Below are 17,719 nucleotides of genomic sequence, written 5' to 3'. Positions count from 1 at the left end.
GACAGGGAGGGGTAATTGTTGCTGGGGTATATAGACAGGGAGGGGTAATTGTTGCTGGGGTATATAGACAGGGAGGAGGGAGGGGTAATTGTTGCTGGGGTATATAGTGGACACGATGCGACCTCTTCTGTTCAGCAGCAGCCAAGTGTTTGTGGAAATTGTGGGTAGTTGGAACGCAGCTATGACGTCACGTCACACAGGCCGTGCTTTTCTAGCGACAAGGTCAAAGCGGCTTTAGCCACGCCTTCTAGAGTTTCGCTTCCGGTGTCCTGTCAGAGAAACATGGCGGCTGCGAAGAGGTTGTTTGCTGTGACCCAGGTGAGGGGAGCAGAAAGCCCCGGCTTCCTCCATGGCATATACCCGTCCGTGACATACACACACGCGCGCCCGTATATCTATCTACCTATCACCGGGCCGACCCCCGTCCGTGACATTTATATATATATCTATATATCACCCGCACTGACCCCCCCCCCGTCCGTGACATTTATTTATTTATATATATATATATATATCACCGGACCGACCCCCGTCCGTGACATTTATATATATATATATATCACCGGGCCGACCCCCGTCCGTGACATTTATATATATATCTATATATCACCCGCACTGACCCCCCCCCCGTCCGTGACATTTATTTATTTATATATATATATATCTATCACCGGGCCGACCCCCGTCCGTGACACACACACACATGTATATATCACCTGCACGACCCCCGTCCGTGACATTTATATATATATATATATATATATATATTTCTATATATCACCCGCACCGACCCCCCCCGTCCGTGACATTTATATATATATCTATCACCGGGCCGACCCCCGTCCGTGACACACACACACATGTATATATCACCTGCACCGACCCCCGTCCGTGACATTTATATATATATATATATATATATATTTCTAGAGCTGAAACAACGAATCGATAAAATCGATAATAATCGATAACGGAAATCATCGATAACGATTTCCGTTATCGATTAATCGAGTGATCAATTCGTTGTTGGAGCACTCGGCTCCTTTTACTTACCTCCGCGAGCGTTCCCCGCTTCTGCTACACGCTCTGCAGTCTCCGCCTTCTTCTAGCTACGTGACGGATGTGACGTGTTCCGGTTCGCTCTGTGCGAGTGGCTCCATTCGCACAGAGCGGTTCGCTCTGTGCGAGTGACCCCCCCTGTCCGTGACATTTATATATATATCTATCACCGGGCCGACCCCCGTCCGTGACACACACACACATGTATATATCACCCGCACCGACCCCCCCCGTCCGTGACATTTATATATATATCTATCACCGGGCCGACCCCCGTCCGTGACACACACACACATGTATATATCACCTGCACGACCCCCGTCCGTGACATTTATATATATATATATCACCTGCACCGACCCCCGTCCGTGACCCTTATATATCACCCGCACCGACCCCCGTCCGTGATATATATATATATATATATATATATATATATCACCAGGGCTGACCCCCACCTGTGACACTGATATATATATCACCCGGGCCGACCCCCGTCCGTGACACACACACACATGTATATATCACCTGCACCGACCCCCGTCCGTGACATTTATATATATATATATATATATTTCTATATATCACCCGCACCGACCCCCCCCGTCCGTGACATTTATATATATATCTATCACCGGGCCGACCCCCGTCCGTGACACACACACACATGTATATATCACCTGCACGACCCCCGTCCGTGACATTTATATATATATATATATCACCTGCACGACCCCCGTCCGTGACATTTATATATATATATATATATATATATCACCTGCACCGACCCCCGTCCGTGACCCTTATATATCACCCGCACCGACCCCCGTCCGTGATATATATATATATATATATATATATATATATCACCAGGGCTGACCCCCACCTGTGACACTGATATATATATCACCCGGGCCGACCCCCGTCCGTGGCACTTACATATACCGTATTGGCTCAAATACAGGCTGCACCCCAAAGTTTGGTGCTATTTTAAAGGAAAAAATATATACAAATATGCCCCCCGCTGTGCCCCTCTGCCCCCGTCTGCTGTGCCCCTCTGCCCCCCCCGATGTGCCCCTCTGCCCCCCCCTGATGTGCCCCTCTGCCCCCCGGATATGCTTTATAACCCCTGGATCCTAACATTGGGTGATACGAACTGCGCATCCCTGCGCTAAACCCCGAATATAGGCCCTGCCCCGTCCTTGACACATACCCGGTGTCATGCCCCTTACACCATCGCCCCCCCATGTCATGCCCCTTACACCATCACCCCCCCATGTCATGCCCCTTACACCATCGCCCCCCCATGTCATGCCCCTTACACCATCGCCCCCCCATGTCATGCCCCTTACACCATCGCCCCCCCATGTCATGCCCCTTACACCATCGCCCCCCCATGTCATGCCCCTTACACCATCACCCCCCCATGTCATGCCCCTTACACCATCGCCCCCCCATGTCATGCCCCTTACACCATCGCCCCCCCATGTCATGCCCCTTACACCATCGCCCCCCCATGTCATGCCCCTTACACCATCGCCCCCCCATGTCATGCCCCTTACACCATCGCCCCCCCCATGTCATGCCCCTTACACCATCGCCCCCCCATGTCATGCCCCTTACACCATCGCCCCCCCATGTCATGCCCCTTACACCATCGCCCCCCCATGCCATGCCCCTTACACCATCGCCCCCCCGTGTCATGCCCCTTATACCATGGCCCCCCCATGTCATGCCCCTTATACCATGGCCCCCCCATGTCATGCCCCTTATACCATGGCCCCCCCATGTCATGCCCCTTATACCATACCCCCCATGTCATGCCCCTTATACCATACCCCCCCATGTCATGCCCCTTATACCATTGCCCCCCCATGTCATGCCCCTTATACCATTGCCCCCCCATGTCATGTCCCTTGCACCATCGCCCCCCCATGTCATGCCCCTTACACCATCGCCCCCCCATGTCATGCCCCTTACACCATCGCCCCCCCATGTCATGCCCCTTACACCATCGCCCCCCCATGTCATGCCCCTTACACCATCGCCCCCCCATGTCATGCCCCTTATACCATCACCCCCCCATGTCATGCCCCTTACACCATCGCCCCCCCATGTCATGCCCCTTATACCATCGCCCCCCCCATGTCGTGCCCCTTATACCATCGCCCCCCGTCCAGAGACCAGTTCCGATGCCCCGTGAATCTGCCGTTAACGCGTTTCTCTGTTGCAGAGGTTTCTGTCCCCGCGGAGTCTCTCTGCCCCGAGGTCTCTCTCCTCCTCGTCCGTCGTCCAGCAGGCCGCATGGAGTCAGGTGAGCTGATCCAACCCCCAGCTGGTGTGTCCGTCTGTCCTGGCGTCTTAAATGTGTGTAGCGTGACGGGTGCACAGATCAGGGGGTTTAAGACGGAGCTGGGGCTCCCGGCAGCGGGGATGGGGGACGCACCGGCGGTCACCTCTCGGGGGCCGTGTCTGTTGGTATCTCTCGTTGCTTTGTCACAGAGAGTGTATATGAAGCGTTGTAGGAAGCGTATAATAATTCCGGATGTCAGCGCGCAGCCGGCGTGCTCATTTGCATATAGGGCGGTGATGGGGGCGGGGAGAACGCGCTTACATCTCTTTAAACGTTTTGCTGCAGGCTGAAGGCGGGAAGTCCGAGGGGGCTTTTCACGTCACTATGATCCCCGGCGACGGCGTTGGGCCGGAACTCATGCATTCCGTGAAGGAGGTTTTCAAGGTGCGATTGCCGTGAAGTGGCTGTCCGGCTGGGCCGGTTATAAAGTTCCCCAGTAAAACCAGTATATACCCGGCCAGCATGCAGAAAGGGCAACCAGTATGCTACTTATGTCCTGTCTACCCATTGTACAGCGCTACAGAATATGATGGCGCCATATAAAACAACTCCCATCACTTTCTGGAATTTTATTTCTGTAAAGCTCTGTAATGGGGCCCAGCATCCCATTTCATACCCGACTGGCAATACCTCACCCGGGAAAGGCCACGGAGCAAATTGTATTGTGGTCCCCCGACTATTAATGGCCTTGTCAGAACATGTTGAACTAGCCAAGCGTGGCCCCTGGCTCTTCTTCTGGCCCCACCTGTTTAGTACTTTCTCCCCTACAGGCTGCGGACGTCCCCGTGGAGTTTGAAGAATACCATCTCAGCGAGGTGCAGAACATGGCGTCTCCTGAGAAGCTCGACGAGGTCCTCGCCTCCATGCGCGCCAACAAGGTGGCCATCAAGGGTAAGGGTGGTGGCGGCAATCGCGGAGCGGGGGGGCTGCCGGCTCTGAGCGCTTCCCCAGTCAGTGGCCGTCCTGGACGTTCCTCCTTAACGTGGGGGGTTGTGCCATTGTGTGTGTGTGGGGGGGGTGATTGATGGGTCACCTGATTATCGTTCCTCTCTGCAGGGAAGATTCACACCCCGATGGAGTATAAGGGAGAGCTGGCGTCGTATGAGATGAGACTCAGGTGAGTGCACTCGGCTGCCCCTCAAGTATCCTCTCTACCCTGAGCTCACCGGCGAGGATCCTAATCCGCAGTGGAGCCGGACGCCAGCGTGCGTATCTCGCCAGTTAGAAGGCAGGACTAGCTGTAGGGAATCGTGCCGATTGGTACAAAGTCTGCTAACAACCAAACGTAGGAAAGAGCCGGTACCTACAGACCGTACGTGGCTTGGGCGGGTGTATGCGGCACTCTACGTGGCTTGGGCTGGTGTATATGGCGTTGTACATGGCGTGGGCGGGTCTATGCGGTGCTGTACGTGGCTTGGGCGGGTGTATGTGGCACTGTACGTGGCTTGGGCTGGTGTATATGGCGTTGTACATGGCGTGGGCGGGTCTATGCGGTGCTGTACGTGGCTTGGGCGGGTATATGTGGCGCTGTACGTGGCTTGGGCGGGTATATGTGGCGCTGTACGTGGCTTGGGCTGGTGTATATGGCGTTGTACATGGCGTGGGCGGGTCTATGCGGTGCTGTACGTGGCTTGGGCGGGTGTATGTGGCGCTGTACGTGGCTTGGGCTGGTGTATATGGCGTTGTACATGGCGTGGGCGGGTCTATGCGGTGCTGTACGTGGCTTGGGCGGGTCTATGCGGTGCTGTACATGGCTTGGGTGGGTGTATGCGGCGCTGTACATGGCGTGGGCGGGTGTATGCGGCGCTGTACATGGCGTGGGCGGGTGTATGCGGCGCTGTACATGGCATGAGCGTGGCCTCCGGCTCCATCGCTCCGGTTCCGATGCTTGTTCTCTTCTTCAGGCGGAAGCTGGATTTGTTTGCCAACGTGGTGCATGTAAGCAGCCTGCCCGGCTACAAGACCCGCCACAACAATCTGGACCTGGTGATAATCCGGGAGCAGACGGAGGGCGAGTACAGCTCTCTGGAGCACGAGGTAGGTGGAGGAACCGGCGACGGCGGTACTTCTCTGCTGCGGTGTGTGCATCTCTGACGCGGCACTCCTTCCCGACGGGAGCGCATGCGCCTGTGTACTGAAAGCTCAACGTCTCTAAGACCGAACTCATCCCGCCATCTGCTCCGTCAGCTTTTCCTGACATCTCTATTACCGCTGACAACTCCACTATCCACCAACAGACCAGGTTCACTGCCTTGGTGTCACCCTCGACTCTGCTCTCTCCTTCATCCCTTACATCCAGTCCCTCACCAAATCCTGCCGCCTCCACCTAAAAAACATCTCCCAAATCTCCCTACTAACCGGTCTCCCCCTCTCCCGCCTTTCACCACTTCAATCCATCCTCAACACTGCAGCTAGATTAATTTTTCTGTGCCCCTGGCCTATAGAGCCCTCAACAACTCTGCACCCCCTTACATCTCTATACTCCTATCCAAATACCCCCCTACCCACCCCCTTCGCTCCTCTCACGACCTGCGGCTTTCTTCTACTGTTGTTACCTCTTCCCACTCCTGTATCCAGGATTTGCCCCACGTCGCTCCCCTCCTGTGGAATTCCCTTCCCCATTCTGTCAGACTTTCTGCCTCGTAGGCGACTTTCAAAACCTCTCTGAAAACCCACCTGTTTAGGGAAACGAACAACATTCCTTCCCATCACTCCCAGCCATCATAATCAACAGCTTCAACACATCATCACAACCAGATCAACTCATCCCCATCCCAGCCGTCCTCTCCTATCGTCTCCCTTCCCCCTCAACCACCAATTAGATTGTAAGCTCCCGGGAGCAGGGCCCTCTTCTCCTTTGCACCAGTTTGTTGTTGTATGTGTTGTTGTATGTGTTGTGTGTTGTATGTGTTTGTTTGGTATTGTGTGTGTGTTGTATGCGTTGTGTTGTTGTGTACGCGTTGTGGTATTGTATGTGTTGTGTTGTATGTGGTATTGTATGCGTTGTATGTGAAATTGTTCTTCTGACTGTAACAGCGCTGCGGAATGTGCCGGCGCTTTATAAATAAATGTAATGAATGCCGGTCTTTGTAAACCAAAATATATCCGATGTCAAAAATCAGAGTATCGCAGAGTATGCGGTGATACCTTTATTATTGGACTAACATAATATTAAAAAGACAAGCTTTCGAGATTCATCCTCCATTCATCAGGTCTGAAGCAATACTAATCAACATGATAGAGATTACAACGTAACACAAGTGATGGTATAAGAGAAGGGGGGGTGAGGGGGGGTCGTAAATAATAGGTCTGGGGGTGAGAAATGCAGAGAGGTAGAGAGATAACCCAGGGACAGAACAAATAAACTCAGGGAACCAATAACCCCAGTAACTCATCAGAGATAATAACAGCGATTAGACATTGGATGACTCGATGAAGTTCATATGAAGTTCTGGTAGTGTAAGGAAACCAGAATCCACATTCAGTCCCTCTTTTATGGGGTTAAAATGTGTCTTCATCTTCATCTCAAATGTTTTTCTTTCCTGAGAGTCTCTGAAGTTTCCTTTGAGTTCTTTAATTTTTAGGTTATGGATGGAGTGATTGTTCTGTGTGAAATGATGTCCTCCCGGGGTGGGATATTTGTCTTCCTCGTGGTTATGGACGGAGTGATTGTTCTGTGTGAAATGATGTCCTCCCGGGGTGGGATATTTGTCTTCCTCGTGGTTATGGACGGAGTGATTGTTCTGTGTGAAATGATGTCCTCCCGGGGTGGGATATTTCTCTTCCTCGTGGTTATGGACGGAGTGGTTGTTCTGTGTGAAATGATGTCCTCCCGGGGTGGGATATTTGTCTTCCTCGTGGTTATGGACGGAGTGATTGTTCTGTGTGAAATGATGTCCTCCCGGGGTGGGATATTTCTCTTCCTCGTGGTTATGGACGGAGTGATTGTTCTGTGTGAAATGATGTCCTCCCGGGGTGGGATATTTGTCTTCCTCGTGGTTATGGATGGAGTGATTGTTCTGTGTGAAATGATGTCCTCCCGAGGTGGGATATTTCTCTTCCTCGTGGTTATGGACGGAGTGGTTGTTCTGTGTGAAATGATGCCCTCCCGGGGTGGGATATTTCTCTTCCTCGTGGTTATGGACGGAGTGATTTTTCTGTGTGAAATGATGTCCTCCCGGGGTGGGATATTTCTCTTCCTCGTGGTTATGGACGGAGTGATTGTTCTGTGTGAAATGATGTCCTCCCGGGGTGGGATATTTGTCTTCCTCGTGGTTATGGACGGAGTGGTTGTTCTGTGTGAAATGATGTCCTCCCGGGGTGGGATATTTGTCTTCCTCGTGGTTATGGACGGAGTGATTGTTCTGTGTGAAATGATGTCCTCCCGGGGTGGGATATTTGTCTTCCTCGTGGTTATGGACGGAGTGGTTGTTCTGTGTGAAATGATGTCCTCCCGGGGTGGGATATTTGTCTTCCTCGTGGTTATGGACGGAGTGGTTGTTCTGTGTGAAATGATGCCCTCCCGGGGTGGGATATTTGTCTTCCTCGTGGTTATGGACGGAGTGATTGTTCTGTGTGAAATGATGTCCTCCCGGGGTGGGATATTTGTCTTCCTCGTGGTTATGGACGGAGTGATTGTTCTGTGTGAAATGATGTCCTCCCGGGGTGGGATATTTGTCTTCCTCGTGGTTATGGACGGAGTGATTGTTCTGTGTGAAATGATGTCCTCCCGGGGTGGGATATTTGTCTTCCTCGTGGTTATGGACGGAGTGATTGTTCTGTGTGAAATGATGTCCTCCCGGGGTGGGATATTTGTCTTCCTCGTGGTTATGGACGGAGTGATTGTTCTGTGTGAAATGATGTCCTCCCGGGGTGGGATATTTGTCTTCCTCGTGGTTATGGATGGAGTGATTGTTCTGTGTGAAATGATGTCCTCCCGGGGTGGGATATTTCTCTTCCTCGTGGTTATGGACGGAGTGATTGTTCTGTGTGAAATGATGTCCTCCCGGGGTGGGATATTTCTCTTCCTCGTGGTTATGGACGGAGTGATTGTTCTGTGTGAAATGATGTCCTCCCGGGGTGGGATATTTGTCTTCCTCGTGGTTATGGACGGAGTGATTGTTCTGTGTGAAATGATGTCCTCCCGGGGTGGGATATTTGTCTTCCTCGTGGTTATGGACGGAGTGGTTGTTCTGTGTGAAATGATGTCCTCCCGGGGTGGGATATTTGTCTTCCTCGTGGTTATGGACGGAGTGATTGTTCTGTGTGAAATGATGTCCTCCCGGGGTGCGATATTTGTCTTCCTCATGGTTTTTGGTGGAGGTTCGGCGCAGGTTCATTCTAAGGTTTCTCCAGTGTAGCCCCCTCTGTCACATGCAGAGCATTGTATGATGTACACCACGTGTGCCGATGTACATGAGTAAGAGTCTTTGATGCTGTATGTTGTGTTGTTGTGACTGGCTGTGTTGCTGTCACATATATGTTGGTGGAGTTTGCAGCGGGATTGGTTGCACGGTACAGTGCCGTTCTGTGTATGCTCCTGTTCTGGGGCCAGTTTGCTGCGCACTGATCTTTTCCTCAGGTTTGGTGGTTGTTTGAATGCCAGTATTGGGGGCTGAGGGAATATTTTTTTCAGTATGGGGTCTTCTGAGAATATCCGCTGTAGGTCTTTAATAATTTTGCGTTGGGTTGTAGGTGACCACCAGAGGGATCCTGCTTGTGTTATCCTTTTTCTTGTATTCTAGAAGCCGTTACGTGGCGCTCTTACAGCAGATTGAATTTTTTTGGATATAGTTTTTTCCTTGTAGCCCTTCTTCTGAAATGACTCTGCCAGCGCGCCCAAAATATATATATATAGCTGAGCACCATCTTCTGTTCTGCCCCATGGCGCTCTCGTCACCCCCGTTGTGGGTATGATTCGGCCCCCCCCACGGTGCCCTGCGTAATCCTCTGGTGGTCCGTTTGTTTTCAGAGTGTCAGCGGGGTCATCGAGTGTCTGAAGATAATCACCAGAGAGAAGTCAAACCGGATCGCCAAGTTTGCCTTTGACTACGCCACGAAGAAAGGTCGCTCCAAGGTCACCGCGGTTCACAAAGCCAACATCATGTAAGGGCTGGCAGCGAGTGGGGGGTTTGCCGGCTGGCGCTTTGGGCAGTGCTGCTGCAGTGTGGCGGTGCATATATTGCGCACTGTGTATATTGCGCGGTGGGTGTGTATATCGCGCGGTGGCTGTGTGTGTGTGTGTCGCGCGGTGGCTGTGTGTGTGTGTCGCGCGGTGGCTGTGTGTGTGTGTCGCGCGGTGGCTGTGTGTGTGTGTCGCGCGGTGGCTGTGTGTGTGTGTCGCGCGGTGGCTGTGTGTGTGTGTCGCGCGGTGGCTGTGTGTGTGTCGCGCAGTGGCTGTGTGTGTGTCGCGCGGTGGCTGTGTGTGTGTCGCGCGGTGGCTGTGTGTGTGTCGCGCACTGGCTGTGTGTGTGTCGCGCACTGGCTGTGTGTGTGTCGCGCACTGGCTGTGTGTGTGTCGCGCACTGGCTGTGTGTGTGTCGCGCACTGGCTGTGTGTGTGTCGCGCACTGGCTGTGTGTGTGTCGCGCACTGGCTGTGTATATTGCGCGCTGGCTGTGTGTATATTGTATGGTGGGTGTGTATATTGCGGAGTATGTATTGCGATGTCACTTGCCGTGTCTGACTCCACGTTCTCCGGCAGGAAGCTGGGGGATGGGCTGTTCCTGCAGTGCTGCAAAGAGGTGGCCGAGCTGTACCCCAAAATACAGTTTGAAACCATGATTATCGACAACTGCTGCATGCAGGTGAGAAGTCACCCTGCGGTGGGAGGGGCAGACGCCGCGTCTCATACCCCCTTCCGTCTGTCACCCTGCGGTGGGAGGGGCAGATGCCGCGTCTCATACCCCCTTCTGTCTGTCACCTTGCGGTGGGAGGGGCAGATGCCGCGTCTCATACCCCCTTCCGTCTGTCACCCTGCGGTGGCAGGGGCAGATGCCGCGTCTCAAACCCCGTTCCGTATTTGTCACCCTGCGGTGGGAGGGGCAGACGCCGCGTCTCATACCGTGTCCCATACCCCCTCGTGTAGTGGGAGTGGTGTCGTGTAGTGTTGTATCTGTGATGCCCTGTAGTGGTGGGGTCCCCTGGTGCCGTTGCTCCCCCTGCGCCGTTGCTCCCCCTGCGCCGTTGCTCCCCCTGCGCCGTTGCTCCCCCTGCGCCGTTGCTCCCCCTGCGCCGTTGCTCCCCCTGCGCCGTTACTCCCCCTGCTGGATAGATGAGTAACTCGAGTGTCGTTCCTTCTCCCAGTTGGTACAGAACCCGTACCAGTTCGATGTGTTGGTGATGCCGAACCTGTATGGGAATATCATCGATAATCTGGCCGCGGGGCTGGTTGGCGGAGCCGGCGTGGTTCCCGGGGAGAGTTACAGCGCAGAGTACGCCGTGTTTGAGACCGTAAGTGAATCTATTGTACGAAACCCCAGTCCGGGAGGACGTTACGCTGGGCCGGACGCGGAGCCCAAGCGGTGCGTCGAACCCGTCTCCCCCGCCGCTGTGAGCTTGCAAATATTATATATTAATGCAATAAATATATATATATAATAATGTGACGGTGAAGCAGTGGAAACTCTCTCCTCCCGGGGAGAAGCCGCTCTCCTCAGGCCTTAAAGTGATCCTCTGTATAATGATGGGTAGTGGAATCGCCGGGGCTGGCCCTGTGTAATGTATAGTTGAATCAGGGAGGTGTCTCCCTCCCCGATACCCCTGGGAGTCTCGTATAACGCGCTTCTCTCCCCGTTTCAGGGCGCTCGCCATCCCTTTGCCCAGGCCGTGGGCAGGAACATCGCTAACCCCACCGCCATGCTGCTGACCGCCACCAACATGCTGCGGCACCTCAAGTGAGTGCTGGGGGCCGGAGCTGGATGGGGGTGCTGATGTCTGCACTTCTGCCATTGTTGGGGTTCAGCCTCCCGCGTACCCCACATCCTTCCCAGTGTGTGGTTTTCTGGGTGCCCCTGTAGGGAGGAGCCGGGGTGGTGTGGCCCTCCTCAGTGGCCCTCCTCAGTGACCATAAATCTCTCCTCTCTCTCAGTCTCGAGTTTCACTCCAATCTCATCTCAGACGCCGTGAGGAAGGTGATCAAACAGGGCAAGGTAAGTGCTGCCCCCTCTCCTCCGTCACTAACCCTACCTGGGGGGCCGGGTGGGAGCCACAGGCTGCGGTGGCGTTGTTACTCCTCGGGGAGGAATCACAGGGGTCGTGTGACCTTACAGCAAGGGTTAAGGGCTGGCTGAGAGTTCTGCTCCCCACCGGCTTTCCATGGCGCACAGCGCTGTGCACACTGGCAGAGGGCAGCCATCTCCAGCGGGTCTGATTCTCAGCTGTCGGGCTGAAATTTCTATCGTGACTGAGGATGCTGAGCATTGTAGTCGGTCCGTTATTCTTACGTGCCGTTTGTGCCGGTGGCTCTGCGGCGGGGGCCAGGTGGGTCATTGGTCCCGTCTAAACCTGCCTATCCAAAGCATGCTTAATATCCCTTTCTAGGTTAACTGCTACCACTTCTGCTGGGAGACTGTTCCACCTATCTACTGCCTCAGTAAAGCTTCCTTGCGTCTTGGCCTCTGACCCTCCACTATTATGGCCTCTCGTCCTGACTCTTCTCCTCCTTTCACATCTTTCCCTTCTGTGCTGTTTAACCCTTTCATGATTTGTCCAGCCATTTTATTTGTTACCCAGAGGTTTTTTGTTTTTTTTTCCTCCCCACCCTCTGTGTTTTCTTCCGTGTGTCTGTCCTACCCCTCCAGGTGAGAACGCGAGACATGGGCGGCTACTCCACCACCACGGATTACCTCAAGGCTGTGATCGACAGCCTGCACACCCGCTATGGGCATTAAGGCCGGCCGGGCCAGTCGCCCCCTCCCTGTGGGCTGGGGGGTCCCTCCGCCACCTCATCTCATACTCCAGTCGTGAGCCGCGGGGGGCCCAGCCTGTGTGACGCTGTGTGTTAAAGCCCCTCTAATCCTGCCCCAGGAAGAGTAGTGGGGCGGTTACAGTCCCCATGTCCAGGGTCGCTGTCATGCGCAGGACGCGGGGCTCAAGGGTTTGGTAGTCGCCGTGAATCTGTAGTCTCGGGCGTGACTGTTCCCTGACGGACTCCGCAGCGTGTCGAGTTACCCCGTCCGCCTCTGCCGCGTGCCGAGTTACCCCGTCCGTCGGCCCGTCTCACTGAGCAATGGCAGGAAAATAAAGATTCCGCTTTTGTTTTTTTCATTTGTTTTGTTTTTTGTGGTTATCATTTTTTATAAGTTTTATTATATAGAATGTATTTAGTATATATGATGTCATCGTCACCCCCCCGATGTAGGAGATGGGGGTTTCCCTAGCGACTGGAGTCACACACAGCGGGGGCTGCCCTAGATACATTGTATCGTGCCTCGTAGCCCTTCTCTCCCTCACATACATTGCATCACGCATCCATAGCCCTTCTCTCCCTCACATAGTTACATAGTCCATAAGGTTGAAAAAAGACCCAAGTCCATCAAGTTCAACCCTTCTACCTAACCTTCCTATTCTTGATCCAAAAGAAGGCAAAAAAAAACAAAAAAAAAACCCTAATTAAGCGACTTTGAATTCTGCCATCAGGGGGAAAAAATTCCTTCTTGACTCCAAGAGGCGATCGGATTTCTCCTTGGATCAAGAAGCTGTAAAATATTAATATTATTCTATTTATATCCCTGTATATCGTGCCTTTCTAAGAAAATATCCAGACCCCTTTTGAAGGCATCTGGTGTATTGGATAACACTGCTTCCCTTGGAAGTGAATTCCGTACCTTTATTGCCCTCACTGTAAAGAATCCCTTCCTTTGTCGTCTATTAAACCTGCGCTCTTCCAGTCTCAGAGGGCGACCTCTTGTTCTTTGTATATTTCTGTTAATGAACAGGTCACTGAAGAGCTCGTTATATCGGCCCCGCATATATTTATTTAATGTATATCGGCCCCGCATATATTTATATAATGTATATCGGCCCCGCATATATTTATATAATGTATATCGGCCCCGCGTATATTTATATAATGTATATCGGCCCTGCATATATTTATATAATGTATATCGGCCCCGCGTATATTTATATAATGTATATCGGCCCCGCGTATATTTATATAATGTATATCAGCCCTGCATATATTTATATAATGTATATCGGCCCCGCATATATTTATATAATGTATATCGGCCCCGCATATATTTATATAATGTATATCGGCCCTGCATATATTTATATAATGTATATCGGCCCTGCATATATTTATATAATGTATATCGGCCCCGCGTATATTTATATAATGTATATCGCCCCCGCATATATTTATATAATGTATATCGGCCCCGCATATATTTATATAATGTATATCGGCCCGGCATATATTTATATAATGTATATCGGCCCACATATGTATATAATGTATATGGGCCCTGCATCTATTTATATAATGTATACGGGCCCTGCATCTATTTATATAATGTATATGGGCCCGCATATATCTATATAACTTATACGGGCCCGCATCTATTTATATAATGTATACAGGCCCCCGCATATATTTATATAATGTATATCAGCCCACATATGTATATAATGTATATGGGCCCTGCATCTATTTATATAATGTATACGGGCATCTATTTATATAATGTATATCAGCCCCCAGCATATATCTATATAATGTATATCGGCCCCGCGTATATTTATATAATGTATATCGGCCCGCATATATTTATATAATGTATATCGGCCCAGAATATATTTATATAGTGTATATCGGCCCTGCATATATTTATATAATGTATATCAGCCCTGCATATATTTATATAATGTATATCGGCCCCGCATATATTTATATAATGTATATCGGCCCCGCATATATTTATATAATGTATATCGGCCCCGCATATATTTATATAATGTATATCGGCCCCGCGTATATTTATATAATGTATATCAGCCCCGCGTATATTTATATAATGTATATCAGCCCTGCATATATTTATATAATGTATATCGGCCCTGCATATATTTATATAATGTATATCGGCCCCGCCTATATTTATAAAATGTATTTTGGGCCCGCATATATTAATATAATGTATATCGGCCCCGCATATATTTATATAGTGTATATCGGCCCTGCATATATTTATATAATGTATATCGGCCCCGCATATATTTATAAAATGTATTTTGGGCCCGCATATATTTATATAATGTATATCGGCCCCGCGTATATTTATATAATGGATATCGGCCCTGCATATATTTATATAATGTATATCAGCCCCCGCATATATTTATATAATGTATATCGGCCCGCGTATATTTATATAGTGTATATCAGCCCTACATATATTTATATAATGTATATCGGCCCCGCATATATTTATATAATGTATATCGGCCCTGCATATATTTATATAATGTATATCGGCCCCGCATATATTTATATAATGTATATCGGCCCCGCATATATTTATATAATGTATATGGGCCCCGCATATATTTATATAATGTATATCAGCCCCCGCATATATTTATATAATGTATATCGGCCCGCGTATATTTATATAGTGTATATCAGCCCTGCATATATTTATATAATGTATATCGGCCCCGCATATATTTATATAATGTATATCGGCCCTGCATATATTTATATAATGTATATCGGCCCCGCCTATATTTATAAAATGTATTTTGGGCCCGCATATATTAATATAATGTATATCGGCCCCGCATATATTTATATAGTGTATATCGGCCCTGCATATATTTATATAATGTATATCGGCCCCGCATATATTTATAAAATGTATTTTGGGCCCGCATATATTTATATAATGTATATCGGCCCCGCGTATATTTATATAATGGATATCGGCCCTGCATATATTTATATAATGTATATCAGCCCCCGCATATATTTATATAATGTATATCGGCCCGCGTATATTTATATAGTGTATATCAGCCCTACATATATTTATATAATGTATATCGGCCCCGCATATATTTATATAATGTATATCGGCCCCGCATATATTTATATAATGTATATCGGCCCTGCATATATTTATATAATGTATATCGGCCCCGCATATATTTATATAATGTATATCGGCCCCGCATATATTTATATAATGTATAACGGCCCCGCATATATTTATATAATGGATATCGGCCCTGCATATATTTATATAATGTATATCGGCCCGCTTATATTTATATAATGTATATCGGCCCTGCATATATTTATATAATGTATTTTGGGCCCGCATGTATTTATATAATGTATATCAGCCCCGCGTATATTTATATAATGTATATCGGCCCTGCATATATTTATATAATGTATATCGGCTCTGCATATATTTATATAATGTTATCATATCCCCTCTGAGACGTCGTTTTTCCGGTGTATATAATTGTAACTTTTTTAGTCTCTCTTCATAACGAGTATCTCCCAATCCCCTTATTCATTTTGTTTTCCTCCTTTGCGCTTTTTCTAATTCCATAATGTCCGGTGCCCAGAATTGTACCGTATATTCAAGGTGAGGTCTTACCAATGACCATACATACAAACATTGTATCGTGCAGCCATAGCCCTTCTCTCCCTCACATACATTGTATCGTGCCTTGTAGCCATTCTCTCCCTCTCACATACATTGTATCGTGCCTTGTAGCCATTCTCTCCCCCTCACATACATTGTTTCGTGCGTCCATAGCCCTTCTCTCCTTCACATACATTGTATCGTGCAGCCATAGCCCTTCTCTCCCTCACATACATTGTATCGTGGATCCATAGCCCTTCTCTCCCTCACATACATTGTATCGTGCATCCATAGCCCTTCTCTCCTTCACATATATTATAACATGCATCCATAGCCCTTCTCTCCCTCACAGACATTGTATCGTGCCTCATCGCCCTTCTCACCCCTGCACATATATTGTGTGGTGCCTCATGGCCCTTCTCTCTTTATTTATCACTCCTCCCAGATATGTTATACCATTTCATAGCCCTTCTCTCCTCATTTGTGCTCATACTGCTCTGAGCTAAAATTATAAAAGCAAACATGGCAGATGCTTCGGGCCGACGCATGGAGCGGTGGGTTAAATATCCCTGCATCCCCCAACTGGAGACTGCTGTGATCTTTATCCCACAATGGACTACAGGACCGTCAGTGACCCCATAAACCTCTTATCAGCGCTGCAGAGTATGACGGCGATATATAAAAATAACATGTTGTACAGCACTATGGAGTATGACGGTGATATTTAAATAGTAACACATTGTACAGTGCTGCCGAGTATGACAGTGATTTATATATAAATAACACCTTGTGCAGCGCTACGGAATAGGATAGCACTATATGCACACAAGCCTCGGGTGCTGATTGGCAAGACCCTCGCAGTATCTGCCGTTATTCTGCCCACTTGTTCCCCCCACAGGTGCGGACAACAGACATGGGAGGTTATGCCACCTCACTGGATTACACCCAGGCTGTGATCGCCAACCTACACTCATAGAGCCCGGCTGATCCTCGGGGGCGGAGCCCGACATCCCCAGCCAAGGAGCCCGCCTTCACCGGAGATGTGGATCATGGTGTACAGCGCTTCGGAATTTAATGGCACTATTTAAAATGAATTGTGTTTTAGCCAATCACCTGCATGCGCTGCCCAGCTCCTGCCCAATAAACTCCCTGCTCTGCAGCTGTTGGCTTGATTAGTTTGGGGGGAGGTGTTTACATTGCACTGATCACATAGTAGCCAATCACTTTGAGCGTGTAGAGGTGCGTGTGTAGGTGCGTGTGTGTGTACAGTTATGTGTGGAAACACCCCCAGCACCCATCAACGGCCACAATGGCACCCAGTAACCTCTTGAGGGCATGCCCCCTTTCTCCTCCCCACCTCGACAGTTACTAGTAACCCCACATTTTCCAAACCATTTCACCCACAATGATTAGCAGTCAAGAGACCCAGCCCACTTTATACATAAAGAACAGGGATTAGAGAGTTTCAGTGGATGGGAAGTCACAGGAAGCAGAGAACATCCGCCCTTAGTTACACCTCCCCCCCCAGGAATCCAATCACGAGGAAGTGATCCAGCATGCCGCTGTATGACATCAGCGATGCTGCCGCACAGCCGCCCCCCCCCCCATCATAGAGCGCCCGGCCGAGTACTCTCCCCCACCGGCATTTAAACGCCTCCTCGGCCGATACCATAGAAAGCAGGGGCAATTGCTAACCAGACAGGCTG

The 17,719-nt window shown here is 49.9% G+C and overlaps 1 protein-coding gene across 2 annotated transcripts; it reads left to right on the top strand.

Annotated features, from left to right (window-relative positions):
- Nucleotides 1-260: 260 nt before the first annotated feature.
- On the top strand, nt 261-17,172 carry IDH3B (isocitrate dehydrogenase (NAD(+)) 3 non-catalytic subunit beta). Of its 2 annotated transcripts, none has more exons than XM_053458030.1 (12): nt 261-318; nt 3,293-3,373; nt 3,698-3,796; nt 4,183-4,303; nt 4,469-4,529; nt 5,317-5,449; nt 9,384-9,517; nt 10,115-10,217; nt 10,717-10,863; nt 11,212-11,306; nt 11,501-11,561; nt 16,912-17,172. In XM_053458030.1, the coding sequence occupies exons 1-12, from the start codon at nt 283-285 to the stop codon at nt 16,987-16,989; spliced, it is 1,149 nt and encodes a 382-aa protein (XP_053314005.1). In that variant the 5' UTR covers nt 261-282; the 3' UTR covers nt 16,990-17,172. The 2 variants fall into 2 exon arrangements, with proteins under 2 accessions (XP_053314005.1, XP_053314003.1); XM_053458028.1 differs by lacking the exon at nt 16,912-17,172 and adding an exon at nt 12,213-12,678.
- Nucleotides 17,173-17,719: the final 547 nt, after the last annotated feature.

Source organism: Spea bombifrons, chromosome 1, assembly GCF_027358695.1.
Source record: "Spea bombifrons isolate aSpeBom1 chromosome 1, aSpeBom1.2.pri, whole genome shotgun sequence".
Classification (NCBI taxonomy): domain Eukaryota; kingdom Metazoa; phylum Chordata; class Amphibia; order Anura; family Pelobatidae; genus Spea; species Spea bombifrons.
The sequence above is the reverse complement of the archived record's forward strand: the minus strand, read 5'-3'. Positions and strand labels throughout refer to the sequence as shown.